Source organism: Nerophis ophidion, linkage group LG10 (assembly GCF_033978795.1).
Source record: "Nerophis ophidion isolate RoL-2023_Sa linkage group LG10, RoL_Noph_v1.0, whole genome shotgun sequence".
Taxonomy (NCBI): Eukaryota; Metazoa; Chordata; class Actinopteri; order Syngnathiformes; family Syngnathidae; genus Nerophis; species Nerophis ophidion.
The window spans coordinates 50192201-50216794 of record NC_084620.1 but is presented as its reverse complement, the minus strand read 5'-3'; the positions used below and the strand labels follow the sequence as shown (position 1 = coordinate 50216794).

The window sequence follows — 24594 nt, the reverse complement described above, 5'->3', positions numbered from 1 at the left end:
AGTTGAAAAACCTATTTGGGTGTTACCATTTAGTGGTCAATGGTACGGAATATGTACCGTAATGTGCAATCTACTAATAAAAGTTTTAATCAATCAAATAAGAATATCTTTCTTTTTTATATGCATTCTAACTTGTAAATAAACGCTGACAAAAGTCAGCCAACAGTGGAGGTAATAGAAGTTGCTCTATTTTCCTATAAAGCCCAGGAACACCAAACCTACTGTCAAGCATGGCGGTGGTAGTGTTATGCTCTGGGCCCGTTCCACTGCCAATTGAACTGGTGCTTCACAGAGAGTAAATTGGACATAACTCCAAATTCTTCAGGAAAACCTCAAATCATCAGCCCGGAGGTTGGTTCTTGGGCGCAGTTGGGGGTTCCAACAGGACAATGACCCCCAAACACACGTCAAAAGTGGTACGGGAATGGCTGAATCAGGCTAAAATTAAAGTTTTAGAATAGCCTTCCCAAAGTCCTGACTTAAACCCCATTGAGAACATGTGGACAATGCTGAAAAAACAAGTCCATGTCACAAAAAACAACAAATTTAGCTGAACTGCACCAATTTTGTCAAGAGGTGTGGTCAAAGATTCAAGCAGAAACCTGTGGATGGCTACCAAATGCACCTTATTGCAGTGAAACTTGCCAAGGGACATGTAAGCAAATATTAACATTGCTGTATGTATACTTTTGACCCAGCAACATTTTCAGTAGAGCCATAATAAATTCATAAAAGAAGCAAACTTCATGAATGTTTGTTGTGACCAACAAGTATGTGCTCCAATCACTACATTACAAAAAAATAAGAGTTTTAGAAATGATTGGAAACTAAAGACAGCCATGACATCATGTTCTTTACAAGTGTATGTACACTTTTGACCAGGACTGTATGTAATGTTATAACAGGCACATTCCTAATAATGTTAATTATGTACGTGTTTTGCTCATTTTAAGAATATGGCGGAATGCCCATCCATCCATTTTCTACCGCTTATTCCCCTTTGGGGTCGCGGGGGGCGCTGGTGCCTATCTCAGCTACAATCGGGCGGAAGGCGGGGTACACCCTGGACAAGTCGCCACCTCATTGCAGGGCAATACGACGGAATGTTAATATATAATTCCCTTCAACAACAATATTACTAATCATGCAGACTTCACGAGGGACAAGTTGGGAAATATTTCTGAACCTGAATATAAGGAGAATGACCTACAATTTTTAGAAGCTGTGTGCTAAAAAAAGATGCAGCAATGGTGAAACATTAAACATCATGTAGCAGTATTGCTAAGTGCTAATCAAGATATACAAACTTCAAACATAATAAAACAACCACTTACAGTAAAATGTCTGCTCTCACTGGGATGCCGACTGATGGGATGTTTATATCTTCCCCTTTGGATGAAGAATTAATCATAATTCTCACGCAGGTGGGTGCAAATAAGCGTCTTTTCGTGCCTTTCTCGCCATCTCCTGGGGGATCTGAACCGAGGATGTCGTTGTGGCTTATGCAGCCCTTTGAGACACTTTTGATTTAGGGCTATATAAGTAAACATTGGTTGATTGATCTCTGGGTCTACGTTGATGTCTAAGTTGACCAACTTCTCGGGTTATGGCCACAACCTTCTACTATCCAGGTGAGAGACATGATTTATGATCTAAAACAGTGTGAAACAGGGGTATACATTATATATATTTGGATCGGATCGGCCGCCGGTATTTGCCAAAAAATGCGTATCGGCAAGGCATGGGAAAATACCGATCCAGATCCAGTTTTTTTTTTTAAAACTACGATCCGTGTTTTCCAACTAACCGATTTAAGTAATACATTCCACTCTTCTGTTGCTCCCTAGACTCCGTTCCGCATTTTCTAACACACCTTCAAAACATCCACAAGTCTGTGTTCTAACCTTTCAGACGACCGTGTGAATTAAAATTACCCCACAAAACGAAAAAGATGAAGAGGTGGAGTGTAAAACATGCCACAATAAAGTCACGCGTGGTGGTAAAGTTGTAAGACATTTTAATGACTCTTTAGAGTGAGAGGCTTTTTAGCGCTCATCATAAATGAACAGGAGCAGGCTGACACCTGAGCATCTTGAAGTGCTCGTCTTTGTTAGAATCTCCCCATTATGCTTGGACTTCAATTGTTTGCCCCCCTTGACTGGGGCAAACAATTGAAGGGAGTGTATATATATATATATATATATATATATATATATATATATATATATATATATATATATATATATATATATATATACACATAAATTTTTTTTTTAAGTTTACACTTGTTCAAGTGCAAGTATTGATGCTGAGTTATAGACATTTCATTCCACTCCGGTTGTTTGTGTGTTTTGCTTTTTTAGATAATGTTTACAGCATTATTTGCACTTTATACTGTTCACTTTTTTACTGTTTAATGATGCCATTTCTGTTTGTCATGTATAATTTTTGATATTTTGTGTTAATCCTTGAATACATACTATTGTGTATTATTCAAACTCACCTAATTCAGCTGGCTAGTTGTTATCCAGAGTACTAAAATCTTTCCAGCATGAATCCGACAACTAAGTAGGCTAAATAACTGTAAACTTTAATACATGCTCGGATAGGCCGGTATCGGCCAGTATCTGTAGCGGATCGGAAGTGCAAAAACAATATCGGTATCGGATCGGAAGTGCAAAAACCTGGATCGGGACATCCCTAGTGTGTATGTATGTGTATATATATATATATATATATATATATAGATATATATATATATATATATATATATATCTATATATATATATATATATATATATATATATATATATATCTATCTATATATATCTATATCTCACACAAATAAACACATAGCCCGGCCCTCGGTTGAATTCTTAAAACTCAATGTGGGCCCCCCAAGTCAAACAATTTTGAATGTTTTGGGTCCCCTGTTTTAGAATTAACTTCCACCAACTCAACATGTCACTATAGCAGCATAAGTTAGTTCGCTCTCTGTAATTACAGCGCCGCTATAAATAGATCGCCTGCGTCAGCGCTTATAATAACAATGTTGCTAATACTTGTTTGCTATTCAAGTCACGACATGTAAATGGAAAAATTGTTGGCGGTTATTTTATGTACCGGTAGGAGGCCACGGGGAAGACCCAGGACATGTTGGGAAGACTATCGCTCCCGGCTGGCCTGGGAACGCCTCGGGATCCGCCGGAAGGACCTGGACAAAGTGGCTGGGGTGAGGGAAGCAAGTCTAGGCTTCCCTGCTTAGGCTGCTGCCCCCGAGACCCGACCTCAGATAAGCAGAAGAAGATGGATGGATGGAGTTATTGTATGTTTTTTAGAGGGCTTTATTGGCGCAATAGTGTAATTCCTTTAGTTAGATGTGAAAGGCTCTGTGTGCGCGGGTTCTCTGGACCGACAGAATCTGTGGGACCCGAAGTCCAGGGTTCAGAAAGTCTTATTTTTCTGTTTTATGTTCAGGCCTGTCTTGCTCGCGGCCTCAGCTTGCTCGTGTGTCTGGTCTCTTCTTTCCTCTCATGGCCTCGGACGCTGCTGATAAAGGAGACAGGTGATTAGACAACAACGCTCACCTGTCAGCTTGGGCTTTGAGGCCAGGCCGACCACGCCCCCATCCACACTACATTTTTAGCTACTTCGTACTTTAACGACTTAGAATGCATTAACAAAAGGAAAAAAATGTGTTCCAGTCTTACATAGGGATTGTGAATGATAGGCAAAATACATTTGAAAAAAGGTGCACCTAACAGCACTATGATTTTTATGTAGTCTTAGTTTGAGTCACAAGGGGTCAGCAATGCACAGCTTTTAGGAATGATGTGTTGCTTTCATTCTTAGTGGGTCTTAAAGAAGAATAAATGAGAAAAGATTTTGACTTTCAATCGTTTTAGAGGTGTGCATGTGGAAAAAAAATACATTTAAAGTGAGATGAACACCTTTCTTTTTGGTATCTTTGCAACAGATTCTGTAGTGCTTGATTATAAATGGTGCCATTTGTTGTCAAGAATGTTTTATATCAAATTCTTGTTAATTTGCTTCAGGCATTAAGTGTTGATGCTTAATTGTTAGGTTTTCGGCTGAAGTATGTCAAGAAGAAGATGTCTGTTAGCCACCGAGCGCCCTCCCTCCCACCCGAGTCACTTCTCCTCTGTGGTTGCGCGTCCTGCGCTTTTTACGCAATGCTCCAGAGCGACAACAGCAGGGTGACAGTCCCGATTCGAAAGTCTGGCTGATGATGTTGCTGCTGTGGATTGTTCTCATCAGTCTTCTTTGGCCGGAAGCAAGTCGCTGCTCGGTGGCAGGTGTAAACTTCACCGTGGTAGGAGACATCCGCCACTTTGTCACCACGCCCGATGCCGTATACATAGCCGCAGCAGACAGGCTGTACCAGCTGAACCGCGACCTGAACCTGGTCCAGACCGTGAACCAGAGAGGGGTTCTCATTGGCAAAAGTGATTCTGCGCAGTTCTACCGAGTCCCGGAGAAGGCTGGATGGAACGCTACGTTCAGCGTCCACATGCTGTTGCCCTTTTTGGCGAATAAAACCCTCATCAGCTGCGGTGTAACGGACAACGAGTGCGGATACTGCGAGCTGCTGGCACTGTCCAACATCTCCAGGGTGGTCTACAGGGAGAACATTATAGTGGGACCCTCAAGGCACCCGAGCGCGTCCATGGCATTCTTGGTGTCTGTGGCTAGCCGTGGCGTTTACATTATGACCGCCCTAGAGCAAAGCAAAAACAAGACCTCACAGAACATGTGCTCAACCTTGAATACGGAGGTCCTGTACCTCTATGACACCGTTCACCACCAGAATAAAAAAGCAGGGAACCAAGGAGGCATCTTCTCCATCTCTGGTGACTCTGTCACCCCGGTCTTTAGAAGCAAAGGCGACGTGGACTTTGTGGACGGATTTCAGATAGATTCTATCATCTATCTTTTTGCCAATGTGCCTTCTTCCGAAGCCGGCGGTAACAAAGTCCGCCTCCTATGGCTCCAAGCCCAACCAAATAAAGTGGATACCATGAAGTCGTTCCGAGGAGCGTCCCTCATCATTCCCGGGGGTAAGGGCAGCAGACTCGTAGCCTCCTCAGTGGTCTCGGGCAGGGCGCATTCGCCCCTCTGGGTCGGCGTGTTCAGTGTGGACGGAGAGCTGAGCAACACCAAGCTGGTTTTGTTCAACATCACCCTTGATCGGAACATAAAAGAAAATGATGATCAAGACTTCAGTACCTCAACTAAAACCTACAATCCCACTAAGGTTGGTCCATCACCTGGGTCACCATTTTGGCTGCGGAAGGACATGGACTGATTTTCAACTTGGATTGCCCGTCTAACGCCAGTGTCTGTGCTCCTCAGCCTGGAGAGCTGCAGCCCCAGAAGGTGCTCTTCAAGAAGACCTCCATGACTTCTGTACTGGCTGTGACACAAGGAGCGTGGATAGTCGTCTTCATTGGGACAGGAGATGGCCAGCTCATTAAGGTAGGTCTTATCAGTCAGTGCTTGTCTGACATGTGACTTACCAACCTTTTCATTCATCTACACCTGTCCCAGAATAACTGAAAGTGTGTCCGTGCAAAGCAAACCCCTTTTTACGTTCAACGTGTGCTACGGATGATCCCGTCGCCAATCGCCTACGGTCACGTCTAATTGATAGACAGCCATCCGTCGCACTTTTTGCGTCTTACTCCTTGTAACCTGGCATGAAAAAGTAATTTCGAACAAGACCAACATGTTCATAATGCCGCATGCTTGCCCCTTGAGGAGGAAGTCAAACAGGAACAAAGAGTACGAGTCCAAGGATAGTTTCATAATGCAGTGGCACTCTTCCTTAACCTCCTGAGACATTTGATTTCAATTGCATTTAACATTTGTCTTAGGTCTAAATGTCTTTATTTTGTACGTAATGTCCTTTGTTGTGGACATAGTGGCAGTTTTTTCATCACATCATCAGTTTTCTTGTTAAATGTTATGTAAAACCAACATTTGTCGCTCTACCTACTCATATTTCTTTAAATACAAACCCGGTTGGTATTGGGAAATTGTGTTAGATGTAAATATAAACGGAATACAATGATTTGCAAATCCTTTTCACCCCATATTAAATTGAATGCACTACAAAGACAAGATATTTGATGTTCAAACTCATAAACAATTTTTTTTTTGCAAATAATAATTAACTTAGAATGTCATGGCTGCAACACGTGGCAAAGTAGTTGGGAAAGGGCATTTTCACCCCTGTGTTACATCACTTTTTCTTTTAACGACACTCAAACATTTGGGAACTGAGGAAACTAATTGTTGAAGCTTTGAAAATTGAATTCTTTCCCATGCTTGTTTTATGTAGTGCTTCAGTCGTTCAACAGTCCGGAGTCTCCGTTGTCGTATTTTACGCTTCATAATGCGCCACACATTTTCGATGGGAGACAAGTCTGGACTGCAGGCAGGCCAGGAAAGTACCCGCACTCTTTTTTTTACGAAGCCACGCTGTTGTAACACGTGCTGAATGTGTATTGGCATTGTCTTGCTGAAATAAGCAGCGGCGTCCATGAAAAAGACGGCGCTTAGAGGGCAGCTTGGATGTCAACATGTGTTGCTCCAAAACCTGTATGTACCTATCAGCATTAATGGTGCCTTCACAGATGTGTAAGTTACCCATGCTTTGGGCACTAATGCACCCCCGTACCATCATAGATGCTGGCTTTTCAACTTTGCGTCTATAACAGTCTGGATGGTTCGCTTCCTCTTTGGTCCGGATGACACAATGTCAAATATTTCCAAAAACAATTTGAAATGTGGACTCGCCAGACCACAGAACACTTTTCCACTTTGCATCAGTCCATCTTAGATGATCTCGGGCCCGGAGAAGCCGGCGGCGTTTCTGGGTGTTGTTGATAAAAGGCTTTCGCTTTGCATAGTAGAGCTTTAACTTGCACTTACAGATGTAGTGACAAACTGTATTTAGTGACAGTGGTTTTCTGAAGTGTTCCTGAGCCCATGTGGTGATATCCTTTTAGAGATTGATGTCGGTTTTTGATACAGTGCCGTCTGAGGGATCGAATGTCACATTTATTCAATGTTGATTTCCGGCCATGCTTCTTACGTGGAGTGATTTCTCCAGATTCTCTGAACCTTTTGATGATATTATGGAACATAGATGTTGACATCCCTAAATTTCTTGCAATTGCACTTTGAGAAACGTTGTTCTTAAACTGTTTGACTATTGGCTCACGCAGTTGTGGACAAAGGGGTGTACCTCGCCCCATCCTTTTCTTGTGAAAGACTGAGCATTTTTTGGGAAGCTGATTCTATACCTAATCATGGCACCCACCTGTTCCCAATTAGCCTGCACACCTGTGGGATGTTCCAAATAAGTGTTTGATGAGCCTTCCTCAACTTTATCAGTATTTATTGCCACCTTTCCCAACTTCTTTGTCACGTGTTGCTGGCATCAAATTCTAAATTTAATGATTATTTGCACAAAAAGAAATGCTTATCAGTTTGAACATCAAATATGTTGTCTTTGTAGCATATTAAACTGAATATGGGTTGAAAAGGATTTGCAATTCATTGTATTCTGTTTATATTTACATCTAACACAATTTCCCAACTCATATGGAAACGGGGTTTGTACTTTATAGAATAGAATAGAAAGTACTTTATTGGGGTGGAAATTCAGCACCACAGAATACAATAGAAAGTACTTTATTAATCCATCCATCCATTTTCTACCGCTTGTCCCGTTCGGGGTCACGGGGGTTGCTGGAGACTATCTCAGGCGGGGTACACCCTGGACAAGTCGCCACCTCATCGCAGGGCCAACACAGATAGACGGAGAACATTCACACTCATATTCACACACTTGGGACCATTTAGATCAGGGGTCTCACACACGAGGCTGGCAGGCCACCTTGATATGAATGTTTAATGTTAGTGCGGCTTGCGAGTTTTATATGAATGGCGCTTGACAGCCTTATTTGGGTCCAAAATGGCTCTTTCAACATTCAGGGTTGCCTACCTCTGGGTTAGTGGAAAAGCGGCAAATGAATGAAAGCGATAGGGATGCTGCCATGGAGACGAGGGTTTTCTTATGTGCCTGGCTGCAGTCATGCCGCAACACCTGTCAGTAATAACAGTCTTTGATAACCTGGCCCAATTCAAACCATTTTTTTGTTTTTTTTATTGTTTAATTTGCATTTCCTCACACGATGAACAATACTTATATTTCTGTATGACACCGGATAACAGTCCGGGGGCTGTCACTTTTTTGCACTCGCTTTCCCGGTACTATTATCCGCCCACCGCTGTGTTGCTGTAGGGAGGAAAAGCGCAACGATACACATTGCGGAAATAACATTCTCTGTACGTCGGCTAAATACAAATTTATTCCACAACCCCAGACATGTCTTTTTCAAAGCCTGCAGTGAGGAGAAAGGTTAGTGGTGAGGAAAGGCAATTCCAGGAAAAGTGAGAGATGCAATATTTCTTTGTTGAGCACATGTCTTATTTGCACAGATATATATATATATATATATATTTTTTTTTTAAATAAATATTTTATTGCTGTCCATCCTCACCATGACTCTGCACCCACTGGCCCCCATGTAAATTGAGTTTGAGACCCCTGATTTAGATGGTCCCCTGACGGGCCTCCCCATCTAATCACTTTATTGATCCTTGGGGGAAATTTAGCACCACAGTGATCAATAAAGGTGATATATATATACAGTGGCGGAATTAACACATAATTATGCCTAATTTTGTCGTGATGCCCCGCTGGATGCATTAAACAATGTAACAAGGTTTTCCAAAATAAATCGAACTCAAGTTATGGAAAAAAAAAATGCCAAAATGGCACTGCCATATTTATTATTGAAGTCACAAAGTGCATTATTCTTTTGAACATGCCTCAAAACAGCAGCTTGCAGGAGGTTGAGGTGTAGTGGGGAGGGGTGTATGTTGTAGCATCCCGGAAGAGTTAGTGCTGCAAGGGGTTCTGGGTATTTGTTCTGTTGTGTTACGGTGCAGATCTTCTCCCGAAATGTGTTTGTCATGCTTGTTTGGTGTGGGTTCACACTTATTTGTAACAGTGTTAAAGTTGTTTATACGGCCACCCTCGGTGTGACCTGTATGGCTGTTGACCAAGTATGCATCGCATTCACTTGTGTGTGTGAAAAGCCGTAGATATTATGTCATTGGGCCGGCACGCAAAGGCAGTACCTTTTAAGGCACGCCCCCAATATTGTTGTCTGGGTGGAAATCGGGAGAAATTCGGGAGAATGGTTGCCCCGGGAGATTTTCGGGAGGGGCACTGAAATTCGGTAGTCTCCCGGGAAAATCGGGAGGGTTGGCAAGTATGACTGAGAGACGCAACTGCTCTGTACTTCTCCCCACGTCCGTGTACCACTTTGTACAGAGGCGTTTTAAAAAGTCAGACATTTTACTTTTTGATACCGATGATTTCCGATACTACATTTTAAAGCATTTATCGGACATTTCTATTCTATTCTATTCTATTCTGTAACGTACAGTATATGTACAAATAAAACATGCAAAGAAATATGGGTAGGTAGAGTGACAAATGTTTGTTTTACATAAAATATTTAACAAGAAAACAGATGATGTGATGAAAGAACTGCCACTATGTCCACAACAAAGGACATTGCCTACAAAAGTTTGGACACACCTTCTCATTCATTGGGTTTTCTTTATTTTCATGACTATTTACATTGTAGATTGTCACATCAAAACTATGAATGAACACATGTGGAGTTATGTACCCAACAAAAAAAAGGTGAAATAACTGAATACATGTATTCTATTCTAGTTTCAAGGTCAAGGTTCAACTTGTCGTGGAAATTTCTTAAAGACGATCCTTTAGTGACAAATAGCTTTAAAATGATTTATTAAAGTAACAAACAAATAATAACAAGCTTTGCAAAGCGAGACCAAACCAGAACGACACATCCGTTCGTTCCAGCTTGTTCTAACTCTTTTAGAATATGTAATGACAATTATACATTCTCAGAAGTCCCACCCTCCATGCTCATTAACATACAGTACCCCAGTGGAATGAATGCCCAAGGTCCTGTGAAGGGGAGAGGGTGTCGTTGGCCCAGAAGGGGAGGGGGGTCACTCAGGAAAGGGCAACAGTTTAGCATGGGGGAGGGTGCCAGGGAGAGAAAACACACATGCCCAGGTCAACTAAAGTCCACATGTCACTCTGGATAGTCGACTTAAACTGAGATGTTGGTCAACCTTGACATCAGACTTCAAGAAAAAGATGGGGAGAAAGACACACAAAAAAGCTTTTTTCTGCCTGGATCTATTGTTTGTTTTTATGTTTTTACCTGGATTGTTCATTCTTCATGTAAAAAGGGAAGATATAAAATTCCATCAGTCAGCATCCCAGTGAGAGCAGACATTGTACAGTATGTTATTGTTTTATTACGTTCATAGTCTGTGTATCTTTATTATTAGTGCACACTCTTGGCATTCTCTCGATGAGCTTCAAGCACACCTGCGAAGTGAACACCCTTTCAGGTGACTACTTCTTGAAGCTCATGGAGAGAATGCCAAGAGTGTGCAGAGTGGTAATCAGAGTACATAAAGGGTGGCTATTTTGAAGAAACTAGAATATAAAACATGTTTTCAGTTATTTCACCTTTTTTGTTAAGTACATAACTCCACATGTGTTCATTCATAGTTTTGATGTGACAATCTACAATGTAAATAGTCATGAAAATAAAGAAAACACATTGAATGAGAAGGTTTGTCCAAACTTTTGGCCTGTACTGTATATATTGAAGGGGAACTGCACTTTTGGGGGGGGAGTTTTGTCATTCACACTGTGACGGACTTCCTGCCGTCCATGTTTGGGTTGTAGTGACGATGGATACAGGAATACAGGACGCATCATAGCAGGTTTGACTTTCATTTATTATTTCAACATGTGTTAAGTCTTGCCTGGTTGTCGCGGCACTTTGCAGTGCGCGGGCATTTCCTGCTTCTGTCTGCGGTGTACCTTGCGGTGTCCGGGGTTTGCGTCTTTTGCGGGGTCGCATCGTCTCTCGGTCTGATCGCTTGTTCGTTGGTCGTGGTCGGTCTCCTCCTGTGGGTTCCTTCTCCTACTCATCCCTCTCTGTTCCACCTCCCCCCTGTTTATGCTGGAGGAGCAGATGACGTGATTGCGCGCAGCTGTGTGGTGTGCGCTGTGCCCGTGCGGCTCCGAGTGCGACACGCCTCCTCTCTCCACTGCACACCCCGCCTTCTCGCCTCCATCTCGGCTAGGGATGCTGCTTTCCTCCGCCCGTTGTTTGCTCCGTCTCTCCACATACCTCCACCGCCGGTTCGAAGTCGGGCTTCAGTCCGGCTGAGCTTACTCCCCCCCACCTTTTCTTCAAGGAGCGGAAAAAAAACTGCTGCGGCCCTCTGACTTCTTTGCCTTTATCGTTGTCTTCCCGAACTTCAATTTCTTTGCCTTTCTCCTTGTCCTCTTCGAGTTTTTCCTTGTCCCCTTCGTCTTCATCATCATCATCACCATGGTCTTCCTCATCATAATCATCAGTATGCTCCTCTTCATCATCATCACCATCAACCGGGTCTTCCTCGTCATCATCATCACCCTGCTGTTTTTCTTCTTTTTCTTTATCCTGACCGGGAAATTTGGACCTTTCGACCCCCCCCCCCCCCCCATCGCGGGGCAAGATGACAGCGGGGCGCTGAGGTGGGTCTCGTGGTCGTCTCTTTGGCTTTTCCCTTGTCTTTATCATTTCCTTGAATTCTTTCAGGCATTTCTTCCCTCTCAATTTCTTTAGTCTTTTCGACTTTTTCTTTGTCCTCTTTGATTACTTCGTCCTTTCCTTGCATTTCTCCAAGCACTTCTTCTTTTTCTTGAGTTTTTTCAACTTCGTCTTCATCTTCACCTTCTTCATCTTCATCATTTTCCTGCATTTCTCCAGGTATTTCTTCTTTTTCCTCACTTTTTTGAGATTCAACTTCTTCTTCGTCTTCCTTATTGTCCTGCATTTCTCCAGGTCCTTTGTCTTCTTTCTCACCTTCTTGAGATTCTTTAATTTTTTCTTCCACCATGACTTCCTCTTTTTCTTGAAATTTTTCAACTTCCTCTTCACCATCTTCAACTTCTTCCTCTTCATCATTTTCTTCATTTAATTCATCTTCTTCCTCTTCAACTTTTCCAGCTGCCCGCTCCACTGGCCGTGCCTCTGTCTCCAGCAGAGGGCGCCTCCTCTGCACTACAGTCTTCCTCAATGTCATCACCATTTAGACAGGCGAACTCGTCCTCCCTCTCCTTGGCCAACAGCTCGCCCTGGCAGCTGTTGGCAGCAGCAGGCCACCAGCTGCTGCCACTGCCGCCTGGCCAGCTCCGCCTCCCATGTGGAGGTTCTCTGCTGTGTTCCCACCGGCGTTTTTTTCGGCTTTCCCCTCAGGAATATCCTCGCCGCTTCCTCCCACCTGGTTCATCAGCGCCAGCAGCCTTTGGGTCTCCTGACGCTGTTCCTTGAGCAGCATGTTGTAGCTCGCAACCAAAGCCCAGATGACGTCATCGCTTTCCGCTTCCGGTCGTCTCTTCCACGTCGGCGCCACTGTGACGGACTTCCTGGTTGTCGCGGCACTTTGCAGTGCGCGGGCGTTTCCTGCTTCTGTCTGCGGTGCACCCTGCGGTGTCCGGGGTTTGCGTCTGTTGCGGGGTCGCATCGTCTCTCGGTCTGATCGCTTGTTCGTTGGTCGTGGTCGGTCTCCTCCAGTGGGTTCCTTCTCCTACTCTTTCCTCTCTGTTCCTCCTTCCCCCTGTTTATGCTGGAGGAGCAGATGACGTGATTGCGCGCAGCAGTGTGGTGTGCGCTGATTGTTGCTACCGTGCGGCTCAGAGTGCGACACGCCTCCTCTCTCCGCCGCACGCCCCGCCTTCTCGCCTCCATCTCGGCAAGGGATGCTGCTTTCCTCCGCCCGCTGTCGGCTCGTTGGCTCCGTCTCTCCACACACACTCTTTATTAAAGACAAGAACACAATTTTTATTGTTTTATGCATTCTAATTTGTAATATAGGGCAAGCAATGCAGCTATATGGAGTATAATATTGTGCCCATAAAGCCCATCCATCTATCCATTTATTACCCCTTGCCCCTCTCGGGCGTTGTGACAATTGTCCAGGGTGTACTCCGCCTTCCGCCCGAATGCAGCTGAGACAGGCTCCAGCATACTTCACTTGAAAGGGACAATTGGTAGAAAATGGATGGATGGAATTGCCAAGTATAGTCCATTTGCATCTTACGACCTGAATATTAAGATATTAGCATTATTGTTCATATAAGCGCTACTGGTAAATAACTATTTTAGCAGTGCATATTTCTTAAATGGTAACTAGCTCATGCTGATATATTGACATACTGAAAGTTAACTCTAGATTATGAACCAGGCCTCTCACCTGGATAGTAGACATAAACTGAGAAGTTGGTCAACCTTAACATCCAACTTCAAGACAAAGATGGTGAGGGACACAACAAAAAACTTTTTTTTTTCTGCATGAATCTATTGTTTGTTTTTATGTTTTTACCTGGATTGTGATTAATTGTTCATATAAACGGGAAGATATAACAGAGCAGGCGTTGTACAGTATCTTATTGTTTTATTATGTTCATAATCTATATATCTCTAATATTTAGCACTTAGCATTAGTTCTACTTGCTGGATGTAATTACTACTGAGCTTCTACAATTTGTAGCTCATCGTCCGTATATTCGGGCTCAGAAATATGTTTCTGGATCATCATTTGTCCCAAAGTGGTCTTTTTTGTCCCTCACAAAGTGTGCCATGATTAGTAGTAGTGTTGTTGTTGAAGATGAACGTTGTGATGAGTCTGTGAAATTAAACGCCACCGTACGCTTAAAATGAGCAAATTATGTCAATATTACATGTTATTGTTAATGTTACTAGATACTACATATATACTTACATGTATAAATTACATGTTTTTGTGAATGTTACTACATTACATATATACTTTCATCATGTATATATGACATGTTATTGTCAATGTTACTACATTAAATATATATTTACATCATGTATATATTACATGTTATTGTCAATGTTCTACATTAAATATATATTTACATCATGTATATATTACATGTTATTGTCAATGTTACTAAATTACATATTTACTTACAGTGTGTATATAAAACCTTGATGGGTGTTTTTAGAGCACTTTATAGGCAGATTAGAGAATTTCCCGTTGGCTGCAAGGTTAGCTGACGTTTTATTTATGAGTTAGAATCCGTTAAAAAAAAAAAAAAACGTGTTCCTGTCCTACATAAGGATTGTAAGTTATAGAAAAAAAAATTGCAGTTCCTTTATTAAGTAGGAAGTCAGCAGGAACAAACTGTAAGAGTAGGAGACTAAGGTTTTCTAGTTTCATCACGTTGTGGCTTCCTCTTCCTTAACCTGAGACATTTGACTTCAACCACATAAAATAATAGTTTTATGTGAAAAGTAAACATATTAATTTATTTTGTAAGGTAATGTCCACATTTTTTAAAATCTAAAACCAACAACAATTATTTCGATTTAAAGCAGTCCGTCGCTTAACTGCCCATATATTTATTAGCATTGGACATTCCAAAAAATTGTCGAAATTGTCACTTAAATGTTAAAATTCTCTTGGTATGGTCTTTTTGTAAATGTCATGCCAGACTTTTTCAGTCATGTCATGAATGATTTTTTTCTGGTTACATTCACACTTGAATTTCTGCATTTCTGCATTTTGCGGCATCAACCTTAGTCATAGACTTAGACTTCCTTTTTATTGTCATTCAAAATTGAACTGTACAGTACAGATAAGAACACAATTTTGTTGCATTCGCTCATGGTAAAATGCAGGATAAAAGAGCAATAAGGTGCAGATATAAATAAATAGATTATTGTACAGATCAATATATTGCACTTTTGCAAATGCATCCACGTTTATGGATGCATGTTATATTGTCTTTATAATCCAGCATTTACATTATATTCTAAGCTTGCCAGCGATTAGCGAGCTAGCTTGCTTCCCCAGGAAAGGAACGGTAGCATCGGTCGGTGAGTTTATCGAAGTCCGGTTTTACCTTCGTCCGGGTTTTAACGGTAATACAAACTCCGTTTCCATATGAGTTGGGAAATTGTGTCAGATGTAAATATAAACGGAATGCAATGACTAGCAAATCATTTTCAACCCATATTCAGTTGAATATGCAACGAAGACAACATATTTGATGTTCAAACTGAAACTTTTTTTTTTTTGCAAATAATCATTAACTTTAGAATTTGATGCCAGCAACACGTGACAAAAAAGTTGGGAAAGGTGGCAATAAATACTGATAAAGTTAAGGAATGCTCATCAAACACCTATTGGGAACAGGTGGGTGCCATGATTTGGTATAAAAACAGCTTCCCAAAAAATGCTCAGTCTTTCACAAGAAAGGATGCGGCGAGGTACACCCCTTTGTCCACAACTGCGTGAGAAAATAGTAAAACAGTTTAAGAACGTTTCTCAAAGTGCAATTGCAAGAAATTTAGGGATGTCAACATCTACGGTCAAAAATGTCATCACAAAGTTCAGAGAATCTGGAGAAAATCACTCCACGTAAGTGACATGGCCGGAAACCAACATTGAATGACCGTGTCCTTCGATCCCTCAGACGGCACTGTATCAAAAACCGACATCAATCTTTAAGGGATATCACCACATGGGCTCAGGAACACTTCAGAAAACCACTGTCACCAAATACGGTTTGTCGCTGCATCTGTAAGTGCAAGTTAAAGCTCTACTATGCAAAGCGAAAGCCATTTATCAACAACATTCAGAAACGCCGCCGGCTTCTCTGGGCCCGAGATCATCTAAGATGGACTGATGCAAAGTGGAAAAGTGTTCTGTGGTCTGACGAGTCCACATTTCAAATTGTTTTTGGAAATATTTGACATTGTGTCATCCGGACCAAAGAGGAAGCGAACCATCCAGACTGTTATAGACGCAAAGTTAAAAAGCCAGCATCTGTGATGGTATGGGGGTGTGAAGGCACCATTAATGCTGAAAGGTACATACAGGTTTTGGAACAACGTATGCTGCCATCAAGCACTGTCTTTTTCATGAACGCCCCCTGCTTATTTCAGCAAGACAATGCCAAGCCACATTCAGCACGTGGTACAACATTGTGGCTTCGTTAAAGAGTGCGGGTACTTTCGTGGCCCGCCTGCAGCCCAGACCTGTCTCCCATCGAAAATGTGTGGCGCATTATGAAGCGTAAAATACGACAGCGGAGACCCCGGACTGTTGAACGACTGAAGCTCTATATAAAACAAGAATGGGAAGTAATTCCACTTTCAAAGCTTCAACAATTAGTTTCCTCAGTTCCCAAACGTTTGAGTTTTAAAAGAAAAGGTGATGTTACACAGTGGTGAACATGCACATTCCCAACTACTTTGGCACGTGTTGCAGCCATGAAATTCTAAGTTAATTATTATTTGCAAAAAAGAATAAAATTTATGAGTTGAACATCAAATATCTTGTCTATGTAGTGCATTCAACTGAATATGGGTTGAAAATGATTTGCAAATCATTGTATTCGGGACGGCGTGGCGCAGTGGGAGAGTGGCCGTGCGCAACCCGAGCATCCCTGGTTCAAATCCCACCTAGTACCAACCTTGTCACGTCCGTTGTGTCCTGAGCAAGACACTTCACCCTTGCTCCTGATGGGTACTGGTTGGCGCCTTGCATGGCAGCTCCCTCCATCAGTGTGTGAATGTGTATGTGAATGGGTAAATGTGGAAGTAGTGTCAAAGCGCTTTGAGTACCTTGAAGGTAGAAAAGCGCTATACAAGTACAACCCATTTATCATATTTATTTATTATTTATTCTGTTTGTTTACATCTATCACAATTTCCCAACTCATATGGAAACAGGGTTTGTACTAACCGTAAGGAGTTTTACCGCGAACAACCTTTATTCCTTCATCTTAAATTGCATTTATTCAAATTTCATCAGTGTGACTAAAGTGATTTTACAAATGCATTGTTTGACAGCTCTATTCAAAAAAGAGATAAGAGTAAGGCCTTTTCAAGAACACTCATTGCAGAGGTCAGCTTGTTTCTCTCTAATGAGAAGTAGTAACCACAAGTAATGCAACTCCAAGTAGTTTTTATTTGTGGTCTGCCATTTTCGTCTCACTAAATAAGACTTTATTCGCGTGGTAATGAATATTCTTCCATGTCTGCTTGTCATCAGCTAAACGTGGACAAGAACTATCACACCACTTGTCCCACGCTGCTTCACCGCACCGACGGCGACAGTAAGGTATTTCCCAGGATGCAGCTGGACGCGGGGCGTCAACATGTCTACGCGGCCTTCAGTAATACGGTAGGCGTCTGATCGACGTCGAGATGAATGCAAAAGTCAGATGCCGTCGCTGAGGGTGGTTGTGTTGCAGGTGCAGCGTGTGCCCGTGTCAAAGTGCCACACCCACAGAACTCTGCAGGACTACTGGTCAGCGCAGGATCCCAGCTGTGTGTGGTGCCATGCAAAAAACAGGTTTGGACACATACGAAGTAGGGATGCAAAGGGGTGGGAAGTTTCCGGAAATTTACCATGGGAAGTTAAGCTCGGGAAGTTTATGAATTTTGACCATTTTTTTGATTTGTCAAATCTTATTCTGCAGAATAAGATGAGAAGCTTGTAAAACAATGCCACACACAGATATAAATAGTCAGCTAAACAATTGGAGTAGTCTTTAACAATATGTTACTGATGGACAAATGAATAGAAATAGGCGAGATGAATACATGAACACTCAATCAATCAATCAATGTTTATTTATATAGCCCTAAATCACAAGCGTCTCAAAAGGCTGCACAAGCCACAGCGACATCCTCCGTTATGAGCCCACATAAGGGCAAGGAAAAACTCACAACCCAGTGGGACGTCAATGCGAAACACTATGAGAAACCTTGGAGAGGACCGCAGATGTGTGAGAGTCCAGTTAATAGTGGATCTAACATAATGTTGTGAGAGTCCAGTCCATAGTGGATCTAACATAATAGTGAGAGTCCAGTCCATATTGGCTCTAACATAACAGTGCGAGTCCAGTCGATATTGGATCTAACATAATATTGTGAAAGTCCAGTTCATAGTGGATCTAACCTAATATGAAGAGTCCAGTCCATAGTGGATCTACCATAATAGTAAGAGTCCAGTCCATAGTGGATCTAACATAATAATGATAGTCCAGTGCATAATTAATCTAACATAATAGTGTGAGAGTCCAGTCCGTAGTGAATCTAACATAATAGAGTCCAGTCCATAGTGGATCTAACATAATAGTATGAGAGTCCAGTCCATAGTGGATCTAACATAATAGTATGAGAGTCCAGTCCATAGTGGATCTAACATAATAGTGAGGGTCCAGTCCATAGTGGGGCCAGCCGGAGACCATCCCGAGCGGAGACGGGTCATCAGCGCAGAGATGTCCCCAACCGATGCACAGGCAAGTGGTCCACCTCGGTTCCCGACAATCAGCATGCTAAATCAAACTATAAGCTACATTCTTGTATGACAACAGAATGGCTAGCAGAACAGAAGGCTGAGGAAACTACACGTTTCGATATAGTATTTGCTAGTAGAACTTTACAGATCACAAAAAAAAAGTAAATTCGGATCGCTAAGGTTGTTGGCATAAATGAATGGGATTTACCATAGAGAAAATTAGCATGGCGGCTAACGAAGAAATATTTTCGGTTCATTATGAGACTGTGGTGGTACATAAACCTAGATTGCTAAAGATAGTGGCCCCAAAATCATATAACAAGTACAGGAACAGAGTGCAAGTCTGCAAGAGTAGCCTACAGTAATACAATAGCAAGCAATTACACCTCTTACATACCATAGATCAAATATATTTACCCCAGTAATATCAACAACACTTACCTGACTGGATGAAGTCCTTGGGTTCAAATACTAGTGTGGCCTCAATAGCCCTGCTGTAGTGTGAAGCATGCTGGGAATTATCTGTGCATGTGATGGAAGAATGCATTGCACATGTGATGGAGGAATGCACAGAAAGGGTTGGAAATGCAACTGAATCTGCATGAAATCAGGTTGTTTTAGCTACTAATCATCCTGCAATATCTGACATGTTGCATTCAATGTTTATTCCCATTAATTCCTATGGAAAGTTTCCAACTTTGAATATTCCCGGAATTTTGCATCCCTACTCAGAAGCACGGTGATCATGATAGCCTTTTTTTTTTTTCTTGCCAGGTGTACTTTTAAAGATGAATGCCAAAACTCCAGCTGGTTGTCCATTGTGGAGGACTACCAGCCAAAGATGATTTCCTACAGCGTGGAAAAGCAAAGTGATGGTCGGGTAAGAGCTTGAACAACATATATTACATACGGTTTTTAATGATATTGTTGTTTTTAACTGCCAAATGTGGGGAAAAAAGAATTAAGAATTAACGGCTGTTTGGGAATGACACCTTACCGGCCCCCTGAGGTCATTTCAAATATTTACAGCACATTCTTAAAAACACTACAGTGCTCTTGTTGTAAATTTGAACCTTGCTAGCAAATGTAGAACACTGGGGTCCAAATGTAGGATTTACATAACTGAGGGGTTTCTCAAGGTACCTCTTTAAGTCCTCTCTTTTTTCAATAATGGGATTTATGTAACTAAGACGTTTGTTTACTTCACACGCAGTCAGTAGTCATTTGTTCAACGTCTTTAGTTATACTAGTGGTGTTCCTCAAGGTTCCATCTTAGGTCCTCTCTTTTTATATGTATATATATATATATATATATATATACATACATACATATTAGGGGTGTGGGAAAAAATCGATTCAAATTTGAATCGCGATTCTCACGTTGTGCGATTCAAAATCTATTCTCATCTTTTTTTAAATCGATTTAAAAAAAATAAAAATAAAAAATTCTAATCAATCCAACAAAACCATTCACAGCAAGCCCTTGAGTGCCCGGTAAAATAGTCACATCCGGCGTCGCTAAGTGTCTACGTTAGTGTGGCTCGTTTCTAGCCTAGATCCAAGTTGCACTGGAGCCGGGCTAGGCGAGCCTTAGCCGTTGCCCAGTTTAGCATGGGTCCCAAGCCACGGAGAGCGGTTACCCCCCTGAGGACGACATGGAAGAAATTAACAAATCTCTTCAGTTCTTGTCGGCTGAGATTGCAACAATTGCTGACCAGCAAAAGAAAATTCTGGATCTGATGGGTGACATTCAGTCACTCAAAAGACTGAACACGGAGAAAGACAAGGCTATAAAAGTTTTGGAATGTCGCGTGGCCGACTTGGAGCAGTACTCCCGCATGAACAACGTGATCGTCAGCGGACTGAAGACCAAACATCGGTCATACGCCAGTGTGGCAGCCCGGGAGAACGGTCCCAAAGGGCGAGAGGGACTTCAATCCGAGTCGCAGGCGGAATCGCTGGAGCAGCAGGTGGTCAGTTTTTTGGGGAGCAGGAGGATCTCCGTGGACAGGAGCGACATTGAAGCCTGTCATACCCTGTCTATGAGAACCAAAGGAGCGACTCCAGCGATTATCATTCGTTTCACCAACAGAAAGAACAACATCGCGATTCTAAAACAGGGTCGCAAATTTAAAAGGAACGGAGGTGCACATTAACGAACACCTCATCAAGAGGTATGGTGAGATCGCCAGACGCGGACGAATCCTGAGGAAGCAAAGCAAAATTCAGTCTAAATGGACTGCCAGCTGGAAAGTGTTTATCAAGCTGAATGGTACGACCCCAGAAGAGGAGAAAGTCATGGTCATCAACGACATCAGTGATTTGGACAAATTCGATGTCTGAGGAACTATCTGCGGCGAGGTAGGACCACTGTGTCTACTCATGGACACTTTTCACACACACATAATTACTATCACTCATTGTTTCCCTTTTTTATTCTTTAGTTTTTTGTATCCTTTAGTTTTTTGCTCCAGTTGCAGATCTCATGCCTATGTACTAGTTGGGCATTGTTGTATATGTCTCCCTGTACGTGTTTTTTATGCCTCAAAGCAGGCCTACACTACTGTGTTTCAGGGTCAAATGTAAAAAGCAATATGTCATTAATCGCTCTCTCTCTTAATCATGGTTTCATACAATCTTAAACTACTCGGCAAAGGCCTACTGATGGCTCACTTGAATATTTGTAGCTTAAGAAATCAAATCTGATTTATGTATGTTAATGAAGTCTAATGATATACACATTATGGCAATATCTGAAACCCATCTTGACTCTTTTGAGGGTTTTGAATTAGCTGTAGATGGATACGCAATTTTTAGGAAGGACAGACCAAGATAGGGTGGAGGTGTAGCTGTGTATGTGCAGAGTCACATTCCTGTGAAAGTAAGACATGATTTAATGTTGACTGATATTGAGGCCCTGTGGATCCAGGTTCACCTGCCACAGACCAAACCCATACTGTTTGGGTGCTGCTATAGACCACCTAGTACAGATATAAAATACCTGGATTTAATATGCATGATGTTGGATAAATCTAGTGATGAGAACAGATAGATACATTTTACTGGGGACACAAACATTGATTGGTCTGCTATGTGCCCACTGAAAAATAAACTTATTGCTGTAGCAAATGCCTGTAACCTCACACAGACCATTACACTACCAACCAGATCAGCTATATATAGAAATGGGCTAAAGTCATCCAAATGCATTGACCACCTTTTCACTAATGTTCCTGATAAATGCACTAAAACAGTATCAATAGCTCTAGGCTTTACGGACCACAACTTAAGTGCCATAAGGAGTAAGACCAAGCTCTGCAAAGCTCCTAGTGTGACTATACATAAAAGTTCTTATAAATATTTTAATGAAGTAAAATATATAGATGATGTGAAATATGTTAACTGGGAAACTGTGTGTCTTGAGGAGGATCCTGAAGCTGCTTTGAGCACATTCATGAAGTATTTTTTGCAGATTCCAGATAAGCATGCTCCTGTCAGGAAAACTGTCAAAGAAAAATGGCGCCCCCTGGTTAGGGAACGAGCTCAAAGCACTTTAGAAGCAACGTAACCAGGCTAAAAAGTTGGCGGACTCTTCTGGTCTACTTTCTGATGTGAGGACCTGTCGTAAATTAAGAAATCGTGTAACTAAAATAAATAGAGGTGATAAAAAGGTATATTATCAGACAAAGATCTATGACTTTAGACATAATGGAAAACAATTGTGGAAAATTTTAAATCAAATAATGGGAAGATCCGCATCATCCATCCATCCATTTCCTACCGCTTATTCCCTTTTGAGGTCGCGGGGGGCGCTGGCGCCTATCTCAGTTACAATCGGGCGTTAGGCGGGGTACACCCTGGACAAGTCGCCACCTTATCGCAGGGCCAACACAGATAGACATCATGTAAAACAAATTCGTATATAGAAGTTGATGGAGCTTACCTGACTAAGCCAATGGAAATTGCCACATATTTTAATAATTTCTTCACAAACAAGGTGGAAAATCTGAGAGTGAATATGACGCCTTCTGATGGCTCCTCCTCATGAACATTAATTGAAAATCATATTATGAAGTGTAAAAACTGCAAGTCCAATTTCGTACCAGTTAGTTCTGATATTGAGAAATTGTTGTCATCACTGCCATCTGATAAACCTGCTGGGACGGACATGCTAGATGGCAAATTAAGGATTGCGGCATGCCATGTATCAACTCAGATTTGTCATATATTTAATAAATCATTAAGATATGGAGTCTGTCCTGGTGTTTGGAAGGAGGCCAAAGTCATCCCTCTACCCAAGGACAAAAATAAAGATTTTACTGGTAAAAACAGTAGACCTATAAGCATACTTCCTGTTCTTAGTAAATTGAGGGAAAAATTTTGTTTTCAAACAGATTCAAGATTACTTTGCCTACAACAAACTGATGTCGTGTTCCCAGATTGCGTATCGACAAGGTCACTCAACATCTACTGCTCTAGCTCAGCTGACTGACAACTGGCTGTCACAAATGGATGTCAAGAAGATGGTCGGTACTGTCCTGATTGACTTTAGTGCGGCATTCGATGTCGTATCGATCACAACATAATGATCTCCAAACTGAGAAAATATGGTTTTAATAGTATGTCACTTTCTTGGATGTTGAGCTATCTATCAGGAAGATCAGAGTGTGTTTTAATGGTGGCCTATCTGAACGCAAGTATAATTACTGCGGCGTGTCTTAAGGAAGCTGCTTATGTCCTTTTACTTTTTATTATTTTTACTAATGATCTTCCCTGTGTTACAACAAACACCAATATGGTTATGTATGCAGATGACACAACTCTATACAGCACTGGCTCTACCTTAAATCACCTAGAAAATAACTTAAATCAGGACCTGGAGTGAGTGTCACGCTGGGAAAATGATAGTAAACTTGTTGTGAATATTGACAAAACAAAAAGCATTCTTTTTGGATCCAGGCATATGCTTGTTGAAGACCCTCAGTTTCACATTTCAATGTTAGATATACCTATTGTGCAGGTCAAAAAAGCAAAACTGCTTGGTGTGCTATTAGACAGTCAACTATCATGGTCCGATCATATCGATAGTGTTTTAATGAAAATGGGAAGAGGTTTAGCCATGGTCAGAAAGTGCTCCACCTTCTTGACATCCTCAACAATGGGTCAAGTTATACAGGCCTTGCTTTTCTGTCATCTTCATTACTGTCCTATAATATGGTCCGCTAGAACTAAGTTTGAACTGAACAAACTTCAATTTGTTCAGAACCGAGCGGCTAGACTGTTACTTAAATGTTCATTGCGCACTAATATTTCATTTATGCATTCACGCCTGTCCTGGTTGTCTGTTGAACAAAAGATGGAGTGTAATCTCCTTTTGTTCTTTAGAACTATCATTTCAGATCAATCACCAGATTACTTTTACAAACAGTTTTTAAAATTGACTAACACACATACTTATGACTCTAGGAATGCCAGCAATGGCTATTTGGCACTTCCTGCCCCCAGGACCAATCTCCTCAAACATACAGTCATGTATAGATGTATATCATTCTGGAATATAATGTCATCACACATTAATCTCTCACAAAGTAAATTGTCATTCAAGACAGCTTTGAAGATACACTTATTGCAGCTGCCCACATGACGTGAATTTTTAATACTGGTTTTAACTAGCTTTTTTTATCTCACGTTGTATTTTTCCATTGTATCAATGTTTGGTAATGCATGTATTCTTTGTATTTCAATTTTGTATGTTCCTATATGAACCCCAGGAAGACCAGCAATCGCCTTGGCGTCAGCTAATGGGGATCCATTCAATAAACAATAAACAATACCATGACAATGCAGTCTAATTCCAAAACCAAACCTGACCCAGCAAAACTCAGAACTGCAATAAACAGAGCAATTGAGAGGAGACACAAACACGACACAGAACAAACCAAAAGTAGTGAAACAAAAATTAATATTATCAACAACAGTATCAATATTACTTATAATTTTAGCATAGCAGTGATTAAAAGTCCCTCATTGACATTATCATTAGAC

General features: G+C 41.6%; 1 protein-coding gene across 4 annotated transcripts in view; it reads left to right on the top strand.

Annotated features, from left to right (window-relative positions):
- Window positions 1-24594, top strand: part of plxnc1 (plexin C1) — a 201645-nt gene that overhangs the window by 115178 nt on the left and 61873 nt on the right. For 2 of the 4 annotated variants that reach the window (XM_061914033.1, XM_061914031.1), the window contains exons 2-7: window positions 3478-3565; window positions 4084-5275; window positions 5374-5496; window positions 17296-17427; window positions 17498-17598; window positions 19324-19429. In XM_061914033.1, coding sequence (XP_061770017.1) covers window positions 4247-5275; window positions 5374-5496; window positions 17296-17427; window positions 17498-17598; window positions 19324-19429 — 1491 coding nt within the window. In that variant the 5' untranslated portion in view covers window positions 3478-3565; window positions 4084-4246. The remainder of the gene's footprint in view (window positions 1-3477; window positions 3566-4083; window positions 5276-5373; window positions 5497-17295; window positions 17428-17497; window positions 17599-19323; window positions 19430-24594) is intronic. The other 2 variants (XM_061914032.1, XM_061914034.1) reach the window with 2 other exon arrangements.